This window comes from Schistocerca nitens, chromosome 5 (genome assembly GCF_023898315.1).
Source record: "Schistocerca nitens isolate TAMUIC-IGC-003100 chromosome 5, iqSchNite1.1, whole genome shotgun sequence".
Taxonomy (NCBI): domain Eukaryota; kingdom Metazoa; phylum Arthropoda; class Insecta; order Orthoptera; family Acrididae; genus Schistocerca; species Schistocerca nitens.
The window spans coordinates 448,109,534-448,124,375 of NC_064618.1; the positions used below are offsets into that span (position 1 = coordinate 448,109,534).

Below are 14,842 nucleotides of genomic sequence, written 5' to 3' on the forward strand. Positions count from 1 at the left end.
ATGACGAACCTGGGTGCACGAATGGCAAAACGTCATTTTTTTGGATGAATCCAGGTTCTGTTTACAGCATCATGATGGTCGCATCCGTGTTTGGCGACATCGCAGTGAACGCACATTGGAAGCGTGTATTCGTCATCACCATACTGGCGTATCACCCGGCATGATGGTATGGGATGCCATTGGTTACACGTCTCTGTCACCTCTTGTGCGCACTGACGGCACTTCGAACAGTGGACGTTACATTTCAGATGTGTTACGACTCGTGGCTCTACCCTTCATTCGATCCCCGTGAAATCCTATATTTCAGCAGGATAATGCATGACCGCATGTTGCAGGTCCTGTATGGATACAGAAAATGTTCGACTGCTGCCCTGGCTAGCACATTCTCCAGATCCCTCCACAATTGAAACTGTCTGGTCAATGGTGGCCGAGCAACTGTCTCGTCACAATACGCCAGTCACTACTCTTGATGAACTGTGGTATCGTGTTGAAGCTCCATGGGCAGCTGTACCTGTACACGCCATCCAAGCTCTGTTTGACTCTATGCCCAGGTGTATCAAGGCCGTTATTATGGCCAGACTTGGTTGTTCTGGGTACTGATTTCTCAGGATCTATGCACCCAAATTGCGTGAAAATGTAATCACAAGTCAGTTCTAGTATAATATTTTTGTCCAGTGAATACCCGTTTATCATCTGCATTTCTTCTTGGTGTAGCAATTTTAATGGCCAGTTGTGTATTTAGCCGGCAACCAGCTCTAGCGGCCCATTGTTGCACTATATCTACATCTGCTTCTACATCTATACTCTGCAAGCCACTTTATGATGTTTGACATAGGGCACTTTGTGTACTTCATTAAAATCAATCTACAAAATAGTGCTCATAATTGATTTGCTGTCAGTGAAAGACACAGTGAGAGGGCTCGACATGCTGGAAACTATTGAAGAGGAAGTTGAAGCCATTGGCCTGAATTGGAAAATCTTGGTCTCAGTTGGAGCATCAGTGATATAAGAGGGACAAACAGGTTCATAGAACTGTTATGCAAAGAATTACAGCAATTGACAGTCAATCTTTATGGGATTCAGTGTTTTGGACATCAAGAAGAACTTTATGCTAAATTTAGGAGCATGGAGCATGTCATGAAACTGGTGGTCTGAAAAGTAAATTTTTTGAAATCACCATCAGTTTCAACAATTTTTAATGGGACTGAATGAAGAATATGGAAACATTATTTACTACTGCAAAGTATGTTGGTCAAGACAAAGGGCATGCCTGGAACAATTTTCTGATTCAAAACAGGCTGTTGTTCAGTTTCTGAAGGAAAAAGGTAAGTAGGAATCAAAATTAGAAGATCTGGGCAGGATTGCAGACATCACATTTTTTGGTTGATGTGACTGGAAAAGTAATATCCATGTTTGGCTCAACCTATGTGTGTGGAAGGGGTTCTGATAATGAAACTAGATAAATTACTATTATGTGGTAAGCTGAGTGACAAAAATCTGTGAAACTGCCTACATCTGTCCTGGCACTTTGTACCAGATATAAATTTTATTGTCTACAGTGAACCAAAAATAATGAAAATTTTGTTTTATTTGTGGTCTAATGTGTTGAGAATTGTAGCCAATGCAGTGTCTGTACAGAGGTTCTAGTTAATAAATTTTGTTTCTTTCAGATGTAGTTGTAATCATTTATTCCATCACTAACAGCACGCTATAGAGACTATTTGTTTTTGCCTCCCTTTCTGTATCTCAGCTTAAATATTGTAAGATTTTTACATGGAACAATGTGCCTCAAAAGATTTTACTTGAGTAATGCATTTGTAAACTCAGCCTTTTATTTTTGTAGGTGTATACCGTTGTACTGATAATCAGTAACAGTGTAATAATGCTCTCCATGATGTGTTGTACATAACTTCATATTTTCGAATTTCCTAATATAGCATAATATGAAACCAAACCACATGCAAGCCATTCCGCATTACTTGTGTGAATGGTATGCCATATAAACGGCACATTTGCAGCTACCCCACCTTCCCACTCAGACAGCTTGGTGTGGGGGTGGGGCAAATGTGGAGTCAAAAGAGAGACATCTGCAGGCATGCTGAATTCATGGCCTGTCCTTGCACTAGGGGAGACAAAACAAAATGACCCAGCTTATTGTTAGAATGTAGTATTGTGTGTTAATTCATTCATTGCAGCAGTGGAACTGATAGAGCTGTGTTGTGCCAGTCCATTTGACTTATTTAGCCATCTAGATTAACCTGGCGGAGCTGCATCATTTCCAATGCTAAAGAAAACAAATTCCTAGACACTGCTCCACTTTATCAGTGGGCTGCGCCATATTATTTTGGTTCCTCTAGTGGCCTATTACAGTACTGCTGCACGCAGATTTCTATGTATCAGAACCACAAACAAAAAAAAGTAATTATGTATTTTAATTTTTTTGAGGTGATGATTAAAACTGGGATTACCTCTTGTATAATCAATTGCTTAGAAGAATGTCAGGAAATCAGTCGTTAAATTAAAGACATAGCTGATATAGACTTTGTAAAATTTTTAGTTGTAAATAAAGATAAGAATTTAAATTGGAGAATGAATAATTGGTGTCTACTGTAGCAACTCTCTCTCTCTCTCTCTCTCTCTCTCTCTCTCTCTCTCTGTGTGTGTGTGTGTGTGTGTGTGTGTGTGTGTGTGTGTGTCCATGGTTTAAAGTCATTGATCTTTTCGTGGTCCCCTTTGTATATAGCCACTTAGTTGTCATCTTTTTGTACAGAAAATTAGAATTATTCTCAAAAAACTGTTTTTGTACCCACATGCTTGTACCTGCAAGTATAGGAAATCAAGATAATTTAGTTTACTGTTCACTGACTAAAATTGTGTGCTCAAATTCCCTTACAGAGAGGTCACCACTCAGTGGAAGAGTCAGCGAAATATGAATTGATAATTTAAGTAAGATGGCACTTGCCGTTATCTTTATTATGTGAGAGTAACTGTTCAGCTTTACTAAAAAAAATGCATAATTATAGTATATTGGTCTCTCTCATTAGCTGTAACTTTGTAACTGAATTATATTACTAATTTTTGATACAAATCCTGTAACCTAATCAGATGATTATTAGTGACAGCATTTTATGAGACATATAATTAACAATTTTATTTTTAGCTGTTCCATTCAGGAGCAAAGCTGGCACATGCTCCACCCAGACATCCTTCTCATTCAGAGCAGCGACGTATTTCAGGGCACACACAGCGCCCAGCTCAAACATATTCAGGTCATAACGGTAAGAATGATGTTACTCATTGGTCTTTGATTTCTCTCTCTCTGTGTGTGTGTGTGGGGGGGGGGGGGGGGGGCGTATGTGAAGCCTGTTCATATTCTTCTTATCTGGATTTTGCTCGGTGTACTATCTCTCATGTGAACTTAAACCATTAATTGCCAAAGTGTTTTTCTTCAGTCAGCATTTATTCCTGGGTTGTTTGGCTGACACAAATTCTGGGAAAAAGAACGTATCACTTAAAAAATGAAGTAATCTTGATGTAAAACATCATATTTTAGGCAAATCCCAGATTAGAATCAAGGGACATGCCACTCTCCTTTTACATTTCCTTTTGTTTTTTGTGCCAGATAAAAAGCATCCAATATGGGGTTCCACATTGTAGACTGGAACACCTGAGGGGGATGCCTTCAGGTATGATAGTGTTCCTGCCCTTCTTGGATCAGAAGCAGTGGATGATTGAGCACAATATGCTCTTGCCACCATCCTTTTGAATTTTCATTTGTGAGGCATTAAATGATGGGAACAGTACATGTTCCAGTGCTTGTATCCAAATCGCACTGCTTTCCCATGAATGAAGTGTTTTAGATAATGGCATCCGTAATATCAAACCAGTTGCTCATCAGTGCTCAGGCTGGCAGAAACAACATGACATTTCATATTCTGCATATCCTATCAAGGGAAGAAATTTGAAAAGATTATTCCTTTCATCAGGTGGGATTCTATTCAGATGTATGTTATCATTGAGATTTATCTGGCATTTGATTTCCATATGTGTTGCTGCTCATACTCTGTCATACTCACTGTATATCAAAGTCTTCCTCTTCATTCTAATATAAGAACGTGGTATCCAGTGAGGAGCAGTATACCTAAGAACATTTTTAATGCAATCATTGGATCCAAGATGTAATTGTTGTTCTGGGTAGCGTACTGGACACTTTCACTGGAAGTCAACTTTCATATTGTTCATCAAACTCTCCTTAAAACGATCAGCTGCAAACTTTCCTTTTAGTGCTGTTACCAAATGGAATTAGTGCTGTTCAGTTTTTACTAGATAAGGGTAGATATTACTGTACCTTGCATCTTCCTTTGTCCAGTTAGAAGTGATTTTAGTTTTAATTTTCTTCTTGCAGTGGCGTACTTTTTCTTCATCCGCTCTTTCTTCCAAGGTACCGAGAACATCAGCTGGAAGCATATGTGCCAGAGTATTTTAGACTGTACCATCACAGCGATACTACCATCACAGCGATACATTTCATTTACACTATGTGGAGGGAGCTTGATGATGTTGGGGGTCTCGTGCACTTAACCCTCACCATCAGAAGAAGCCATGAAATTGGGGTCATTTCCAATGTCCTCAATTTCCCTTGTAGAAAGTGCTTGATAGTGACACATTGTGCCTGGAGAGAAACAGAAAACAAAATGTTGTTTTAGGCAGAACTTTCCATACTCCTCAGATGTGAGTTGAAATTCAGAGAGCCCTCTTGGGAAACTGAAACAACCCTTGGAAAAAAACAATTGATAAACATCTTCTAAACCCATTACAGTACATGCTATTACAAAGGCACTATTTACCTAACAATATAACTTACATTATTTTGAAAATATTCAACGTGTGTAACTCAGAAAAACGTTACTTCTTCCCACACATAATCCAGTAAACTTCATTCATTAAGAACAGCTGATGATGAATCATTCTAGTCGATAATATAAGACAGTGACAGATGCTGCCAACGTAATTACAAATACAGCATTTCCGTTACAAACACAAATCCCCAAATGGGGATCATAGCAGTTGATGGGCTAATCTAATATCTCGTAGCATTGCTCTCTGAAGATTGTAAACTCTCTGAGCTCAGCACTAATTTTTAAATTCCTCATTTGTTCCTACAGCTGCTGTGCTTGTTACTGAATGTCACTTGTTCTACTTGGAACTCTACACATTTTATAAGCCCAGCTTTAATAAATGTTGAATGATTAATAATAAACAAAACACTAAAACTTGATAGAAAAAGTCAAGCAGACTGTTGTGAATATATGCATATGTACCTGTTGTATAATATAAATGACCATGAAGAAGATAGTGTACTTCTTGGAAATAAGGGTGGTAAATAACATCCAAGACTGTAAAAGCCAAAACTTCACAGTGACTTTATCTCCACCTGTATCGTGGTTGTTCAGGTTCTACATCGTCACGTCGTTCAGCTGCTCCACCTAGGCCTGCTGTTACACCACCCTCATTGCCAAGATCTCCGGATGGTCCACCAATGGATTCAGAGTCTTCCCTTCTGCATCATCATGCATCACTGGCATTGGGTAGCGTACCTTCTCTACATGAAGTGGGCAAGGTAAGCAAATTAAGTCTCTTCATACAATTAAATTTCAGTAATTCAACTGAATGCATATATTTTTATCTAATATTTATTGATGCTATCAAATTACTGACCTGCTCCCTTGTTGCTTATAATGTATGGTGTAAAACATGTTTATACTAAGACAATTGCAGTTTACTGACAAATCTTATGATGTTTTTCAGCTTAATACAAAATGAAAGTATAGAAATTGAGGGAAAAATCAGGAAATGAATTCATTCAGTTGAACATATTCTCTCCCCCCTTCCCTTTTACCTATACCTTTTTTATGATAAATCAGTCATATGACATCCAAATATGGAGAAATGCCTCTGTCTCCAGGCATCTCCATGCCTTAGAACCTTGAGACATATACGTTCGCATTGCTGCTGCATCTTTTCAAATGTCACTTGCCCACCCTGCATTAGGCCATCATCTTGACCTTTTCTTGTTTCTTGAAATCCTGAAATTAGTTTCTCTGGTCCACCCACATCCCATTCACCTGGCTATGTATCCTGCCCACTTCCAGTTCATTTTTATTACATGCATAAATACATCTTACACACACACACACACACACACACACACACACACACACACACCAAACCGAACGAAAGCATTGGTATGTTGATAGACACACAAATAAACACAAACACACACACAAAATTCAAGCGTTCGCAACCAACGGTTCCTTCATCAGGAAAGAGGGAAGGAGAGGGAAAGACGAAAGGATGTGGGTTTTAAGGGAGAGGGTAAGGAGTCATTCCAATCCCAGGAGTGGAAAGACTTACCTTAGGGGGAAAAAAGGACAAGTATACACTCGCGCGCGCCCACACACACACACACACACACACACACACACACACACACACACACACACACATATATATCCATCCGCACATACACAGACATTTGTAAAGGCAAAGAGTTTGGGCCTTTGCCTTTACAAATGTCTGCTTGTGTCTGTGCATGTGCGCATGGATGTGTGCGCGAGTGTATACCTGTCCTTTTTTCCCCCTAACGTAAGTCTTTCCACTCCCGGGATTGGAATGACTCCTTACCCTCTCCCTTAAAACCCACATCCTTTTGTCTTTCCCTCTCCTTCCCTCTTTCCTGATGAAGCAACTGTTGGTTGTGAAAGCTTGAATTTTATATGTATGTTTGTGTTTGTTTGTGTGTCTATCAACATGCCAGCGCTTTCGTTTGGTAAGTTACATCATCTTTGTTTTTGGATATATTTTTCCCATGTGGAATGTTACCCTCTATTATATTCATATCATTAATTTGAACCCAACAGTTACGTTTGTTATTGTCACGGTTGCATTTCGAAATCTTTTCTGTCATCTTACTTTCTCTTTCTGTTTTTGCAAGTAGTTTCACTTTGTATTCACCTTCTCCTTTTTACCGTAAACTACCATACAATTTTATCCCGCCTATATATACTCAATAATACGTAACCCACTTCCAAACCATAACCAAAAAAATTTTTACGCTTTCAACACTACCGCTGCTATAAAAACCAGCGTTTCCAGTTCACAAACAGTTCTTTTCACCTATTAAACAACCATTTTGGCTAGTTCTAATAACTTTCGCTTTATTTCCATTTCCGTTTTTCCCACATCACTGATCATTTTTAGCCGCTTCCCACAGGTTTTAACGTCATTATTTCTTCATCAAACAATTGTTAGCCTCATTTTCATAATCTGCCACCACAAAACCACTCCTTTTAATACATTTACATGCAGTTTTTTCGAAATTTTCCCAAATTTCTCCACCCTTTAACGTGTTTTGGCGGCAACACAACCACCTAACCTTTGTGCACATCGTTGTTTACCAACCCAAGTTCACCACAGGATCAACATAGCTCAGCTTTAACCAACACTTTTTCGACTTTTTTCACACCAGATCTCCAGTTGCTTTCTAGTTCACCTTTATCTCTCCCCATATATTTTTATTTTCATTTTCATTTCAGCCTCATGTTACACTTTCCACCTTCTAATACCATGTCACCCTCACAACATCCCCACAACGACCCCATTAAGTTTTATTTACATTCCCTCCGCAAACATGCCTTCGCCCTAGCCAGATTATGCTCCCATATTTTATTTACTCAGGCTTGTCTGACATTTGGCATTACCCCCAAAGGCCTCACACTTAAAGTTCTCATCTCTGGCTGCAACCCTTCTTTCCATCAGTCCCTATACCAGTTCCAAACTGAACAATCCATTGCCCTCACCCACCTAATCCTTCACCTACACATCAACTCAGCCAATGAACACATCCGTCAACTCCTATCCTTAATAAAAGTCCTCAATCTTTTCTCTCCCACATCCACACCAGCTGTTCAGAGCATCCTCCTAAAGGCCAACCACAAATTAGAACAGCTTGCCACCCTCCACCTCAAAAAACTATCCAATCTCCTGGTTTACCACCTCCGGAAAGGCAACTCACTCACCCTTCACAACCTTTACAGCAAATCTCAACCTCCTCTCATTGCACACAGACCCAGTCTCTCCCATCTACTCAATCTCCCACTTCCAGCTCCACTTCCCCCAAAACCTCAAAATTCTAATCAACACAATCTGGAACCACAACACCCCAATTCAGTAGTTAACCTTTCCTCCAAATCTCTCTCCCAATCCGAAACCTCTGTCCTATCCAAAGGCCTCACCTTCAGTCCTACTCCCAGATTCAGCCAAGGCCCAAACTCTCTGCCTTTACAAATGTCTGCTTGTGTCTATGTATGTGTGGATGGATATGTGTGTGTGTGCGAGTGTATACCCGTCCTTTTTTCCCCCTAAGGTAAGTCTTTCCGCTCCCGGGATTGGAATGACTCCTTACCCTCTCCCTTAAAACCCACATCCTTTCATCTTTCCCTCTCCTTCCCTCTTTCCTGACGAAGCAACCGTTGGTTGCGAAAGCTTGAATTTTGTGTGTATGTTTGTGTTTGTTTGTGTGTCTATCAACATGCCAGCGCTTTCGTTTGGTAAGTGTTAAAAATGAGCCTCAGTTGCAAAATGTTACTGGTTTCAGCTAGAGTAATGTAGCCTTCTTCAAAATCATAACATAAACTAATACATGCCAGAATAAGGCACGGTCAAACATGTGCACACGGAAAGTCAGAGGTGCCTGCCATTGGCTGTCTTTATTTTATGTACTGGGAAATTACCTATAATGTTAAACCGTAAATTTGTGAGAGAACAAGGCATCGGGATTCTATCTACTTAGACAGTTCCAACATAGCGTCCACAGCTAACCGACTGCTTTCCTCTAAGTGGAGCCCGGGCTGTTCCTCAGCTAAGTAATGTAGCTTGACATGGTGCCACAGTACTTCAGCTTTTTATGTTTGACAGTGCCTTATTCTGGCATGTATTAGTTTATTTTATGCTTCTGAACAATGCTAGATTGCTCTAGCTGAAACCTGGGTAAAGACCAGTAAAATTTCACAACCGAGGCAGCTTTTTGACGTATTAATTAATCTCAGTTGCTGACAGGGCTGCAACACATTAAAAATTCTTATATTTATTTGTTTATTTAATCTCAGCCACTTTCGAGCTACACCAGTAGTCATTACATATCTAATACCTTTTATGCGAATTATTATGACAATTTGTGTATGTTTTATATTTGTGTGTGTGTGTGTGTGTGTGTGTGTGTGTGTTTTATTTCATTTATTTCTTAATGTTCTGAATATTAAACTAAGTTTAGTTTTTCTAGCATACAATTTTTTTATTTCTGTTTGTTTCTGCTACTACTGCAACAATATTTAAATGGTTATCTGTCCACATTATGTAAATGTCAATTTCTCTTAATGTTGTAAGTAAAAGCTAGTAGTACACAGTGATAGTAAATTTTCCATTCTTGGTAAGTGACAAGCTTCATTTTCAAAACTGAAATTCTAAAAGCTCTCAAGACTATTTTTACTCTTCCCTTCACTTCTATTTTAGCTCATCTGGCTAAAGTCTTCAGCCATCGTAAATACAAAGCTTTATCAACTGGTTTTATGACTATTTTTTCTGATATTTCAGTATACATTATCAGGGTCTAATTACAATTGAGGGTTTGTGTTGAGTGGACTGGGTGAGAGGAGAAAGTCAGTGCTAGGAGGGAAGTTTGGAGAAGGGTGGCTGACACCTGTGAGCTAGAGGTAACAGGTGGATAGGATAGGAATTTGGCACCGATTAGCTCATTCTGGTTGTAGACAAGGGGAGTTGTACACAGCACACAGTGATGTGAAGGAGTGTTTTGGGAAAGGAGTGAGAAAATATAGAAAGGGGATGATGCACAGAAGAGGGTTTGGGTGCAACCTGGGGCAGGTGTGGACTGTGTAATTGAGAGGGGAGGTCCAGGAGGCAAAGGCTGTGATGTTTCAAAAAAAAAAAAAATAAATAAATAAATAAATAAAATAAAATAAAACAAACTGAGTAACAAATGCACTGTCAAAAGTGGTGATGGGTTAGTATAATAATATGTTCCCACCGCAGCTTCATTTTTGTATAGTATTCATTGTAATTTTGGTTTGTATTTGTGATAACAAAAATAAAGCAAAGTGTTTGTTTTATACCAATAGTAAGTTTTGTTTGTTCTGATCTATCCTGTCCTTAGTTGCTAGTTTAATAATGCAGTGGATTACAATACTCCATTGATATTCCAATTGAATAATCTGTTCATTAGATACATTCTTTTTTTAAAAAATTATGCTGTATTGTGCAAAAGAAGTGAGATCTAACATGCTAACATCGGACAATTATAGGCATTACTCAAAACTTACCATTGTTTGTGCTTCATTGAATGTGCCATGTGCAGAAAACAGCCAGCTTAAAGGAAATACTTACAACATTTCCATACTTGAATGCAGTCTGAAACGTGGAAATAATTCACAACAAATTATTGTATCATATTGAAAATACAGTCTTCCTGTCCTTGTAGTCTTCGAATCGTGTGTCTGAAATTTAAGACTTTTCTCAATAATTTAGTGTCAGATTTGTCTTCAGCAATGTAAGACATACACTTCTAGACATACAAATTCTAGACTCAGAACAGGGAAAGTAGTAGTGGCTCCTATCAACTGACCACTGTCCACACGGTTGTCATCTCTTGGGATAATACAGTACCTTCCACACTGTGGTAGTTGCCTTATACCTTGTGTTCTATTGTGGGCAGCAGGTAATGTGATGGGTAAGCACAGACACTCTGTGACCAACTTTCTACCTTGTGTCACCTGCTGCTTCAGTCACCTGCTGTAGTTGTGTAGCCACTCACCTCTAAACTATCAAGCAACACTGTTCAGTACATACTTTGTTCATTTGTTTTCTGTGGCTTGGTTACTTCAATTCCTGTACCTGACATGGTTCACTTTTCTCACTTTTGATAACAGAAATAAATGACATACAGTATGTGGTATATAAATACAACCAAGATGGGTAAGAATCCTACAAGTACACCTCTTTTACACAAAGAGAATTGTTTTCATATCTAGTGATATAATTTTTTATAACATAAACAGATATTAACATACATTATTTTTGACAAAGACAGTTTTTTCTAAATCATAGATACCGAAAAATTATATCACACCATTGATTTTTTTCCCTCCTCCACCATTCATTACTCATGAAAAATGTATATAAAATACATATTTTATATATAAAACACATTTTATTTGAAATGTTTTGTACGTATTACACCATTACATGCACTGATATGTGTCACTTGGGTGAATATTTTAAACATAATGCTTACGTTGTAATGGAAAGTCCTGGATGACATACAAACAGTGAAATGAGTAAAGACATCCACCTTCAATCTAATACAGACATCAAGCAGTTGATAGATACAGAAAAAAAGAAGTTGAGCATTGTGCATTCTAGCTGAGCCTTTGAAATCTGGTGTTAGAAATGCGTGTGCATACACATCTCCCCTCCTCTCCACCACACATTCTGTCAAATTACACCAGTGTGACCAGGTATAAGAATAACATGAACGTAACATTTTACTTGTATTATTTCTGTGCCTTTTTACACCATAGTAATAATGCATAAATGTAACATAGTCATATTTTATATGATTCTTTTAGAAGAAAAGTTTCTTAGTAAGTACCCAGATAATGAGGCAATCAATACAACAGCGTAGCATTCCGCCACACCTGTCACCCCTACTCTTGCTGCAGCATAGCAGCAATATACTTTTACGTGCAATGCCTGAGATACTGTCCAGCTTCAGAAATTCATTAAATTATTTTATCATCTTGTGCAGCCTAACGCACTTCTTTTGGGCACAATCGAAGTTTCTTCGACATCACTTGATGATGCTCCATCCAAGATAACCTGCTGCATCCTACCTACAATAAACCCACAACCCAGCCACAAATTTTGCTTGCTACACCATATGCTCATACGTTTGACAATATGTGGAGATATAGCACTGATTCAAATGCTTTTCAGAAATTAAAAAGTACTGCATCTACCTGACTGCCTCAATCCAAAGCTTTCATTATGTCATTTGAGAAAAGTGTGAGTTGGGTTTCTCGTGATCAATGTTTTGATCAATACTGATTGGCATGGGGGAGATAATTTCATTTGAGGTACCCTCATTATGTTTGCACTCAGAATATATTCTAAGATCCGACAACAAATTGATGTCAAGGATATTGGGTGGTAGTTTGGTGGATCACTTTTACTACCCTTCTAGTAAATGGGTGTGACCTTTGCTTTCGTCCATGCTGTTAGTACACAATATTAATCGTAACCTTATACAATATTAATAGTAACCTTTTTTTGCAGATGATTCAGTTACCTATAATGAAGTACTGTCCGAAAGAAGCTGCATAAATATTCAGTCAGATATTGATAAGATTTCAAAGTGGCACAGAGATTGGCAACTTGCTCAAAATGTTCAGAACTGTAAAATTTTGCACTTCAAAAAATGAAAAAATGTAGTATCCTATGACTGTAATGTCAATGTGTCACTGTTGGAATCTAACAACTCATACAAATACCTGGGTGTAACATTTTGTAGGGATATGAAATAAAATGATCACATAGGTTCAGTTGTGGGTAAAGCAGGTGGTAGACTTCGGTTTATTGGTAGAATACAGTGAACATTCAATCAGTCTACATAAGAGATTGCGTACAAATCACTCGTGTGACCCATCCTAGAATATGCTTAAGTGTGTGGGAGTCGTACCAGATAGCACTAACAGGGGATATTGAATGTGTACAGAGAGGGGCAACACGTATAGTCACAGGTTTGGGAGGGTGTCACAGAGATACGGAACTGAACTGGCAGGCTACTGAAGACAGGCATAAACTATCCAGAGAAAGTTTGTTAACAAAGTTTCAAGAACCAGGTTTAAGTGATTACTCTAAGAATGTACTATAACCCCCTATGTATCGTTCACTTAGGGACCATGAGGATAAGATTAGAATAATTACTGCAAGAACAGATGCATTCAAACAATCACTCTTCCCATGTTCCATACATGAACAGAACAGGAAGAAACCCTAATAACTGGTACAATGGGATGTACTCTCTTCCGTGTACCTCATGGTGGTTTGCGCACACACACACACACACACACACACACTTGTCATCACTTGGTAGACAGTTATCTGCTCTATGATTTGCATGTGAAGTTATGGAATGCATTATTTCTTCTTGTACTTCAATAAAAAGAAATGGATGACCTCTAAGATCTAGATAGGTAATACCAGGAATTATTGTATCTTTTCAACTATGTGTTGTCATGATCACAAGAGATTAGGATAGTGTTTATAGATCTAAGGCATAACAGAGTGTGTATTATTTTCTTTTTTGTTAATCCCTGTGTTGTGCTTGATCATTTGCTCTCCAATAAAAGGTAGTTCAGTTTATCAAACACCAGAAACAACTGAATAAGGAAGAGCATATCGCTATGATTGATTTTTGTATTATTGGTAGAACTATTAACTCTGATGCATGTTGTGTATGACAGCTGTTGTATAGCAAATCCAAGTGTGTTTTAATAAGTTAAAGACTTTTTTGATGGAGATAACATTGTTATGAGTTATCTGTAAGTAAGTCATTCATATTGTAAGTTTGCTTTGCGACAGCTAATGGTAAACAGGGAAAGAGCTTAGTGTTTCAGCGAGTTTAAGATGCATTTTGATTTATGTTGCCAGAGTTTAACTGCAGTTCTCAAAAAAATTGACAGCAGTTAGTAGAGAGGGGGTGGGGAATATCATTAGATCATTAATTATCATATGTAGTTCCTCCATTTTAAGTTAAAGACAAAACAGTAGAGCTGCCAGGAAAAGATGTGAAAATCTTCCTCACTGTAAAAATAAAAAAAATCTTATCACAATTTTAGGGAAACTAGTGTGAACATTTTGCTTCATTTCTAAGCTCTATGAATACTAGCACACACACACATTCTGCTGCCCACCCTGTCCGGTCCCCTGCTATAGACTGGGGCACACTGCAAGGCTTGAAATTACCGAAAATTTTGATTTTGCAGTACCATTTTTCATAATAATGCCCACACTAAATAGTTTTGTGTGTGTGTGTGTGTGTGTGTGTGTGTGTGTGTGTGTGTGTGGACATTTTAAATGGCATTGATAAGCATCTTTATTTATGTTTTCTTTTTATATTGTAGGACCAGACTGTAAGTGGTGGCAGTCCACGACATTCAATAGCTTCCAACAATAGCAGCAATCCAAGTACACCACCAAGTCCTGGCCATGACCACGGGTCTTCGAGCTATGACAGCTAGTTTAATTTATTGGTCTGTACATAAACTGTTGGGAAACAATCTCGCATCAATGATATCTGATGCTACTAAGCTGTGTGTTATTTTCATTAACATTTTGGCAAAAAGGATAGGCACACAGATGGTATAATACAGAACGCATTTGTCAGTACTTGTGTAACGTAAGTAAAACATATTATTTTACATTTAGTCATTTACTTTTCCTTCGTAATATCACTAATTTAATTTTGTTTGTTTTTCTCATCCCCAAGACTTTTTTGATTAAGCATAAATACATATGTATATGTGCAACAGCATGGCCTTTATTTTTCATCAATGTGTGTTTGGCCTTTTGCTAATTTTTTGGTGAAAGAAGTTCATAAATTTGAAAATCTGGTATGTAATCATTAATTTTCTTTCATTTTGCGTTATATGCAGTTGTTATTTACACCCTGGAGGTAATGAACAGTTTTGTATAGAGGATGATAATCATT

At 38.1% G+C, this 14,842-nt stretch overlaps 1 protein-coding gene across 1 annotated transcript in view; it reads left to right on the forward strand.

Moving 5' to 3' along the window:
- LOC126260255 (serine/threonine-protein kinase Genghis Khan) overlaps positions 1 to 14,612 on the forward strand; it is a 325,774-nt gene extending 311,162 nt beyond the window's left edge. The window contains exons 31-33 of the mRNA XM_049957581.1: positions 3,161 to 3,278; positions 5,454 to 5,620; positions 14,256 to 14,612. Coding sequence (XP_049813538.1) covers positions 3,161 to 3,278; positions 5,454 to 5,620; positions 14,256 to 14,372 — 402 coding nt within the window. The 3' untranslated portion in view covers positions 14,373 to 14,612. The remainder of the gene's footprint in view (positions 1 to 3,160; positions 3,279 to 5,453; positions 5,621 to 14,255) is intronic.
- Positions 14,613 to 14,842: the final 230 nt, after the last annotated feature.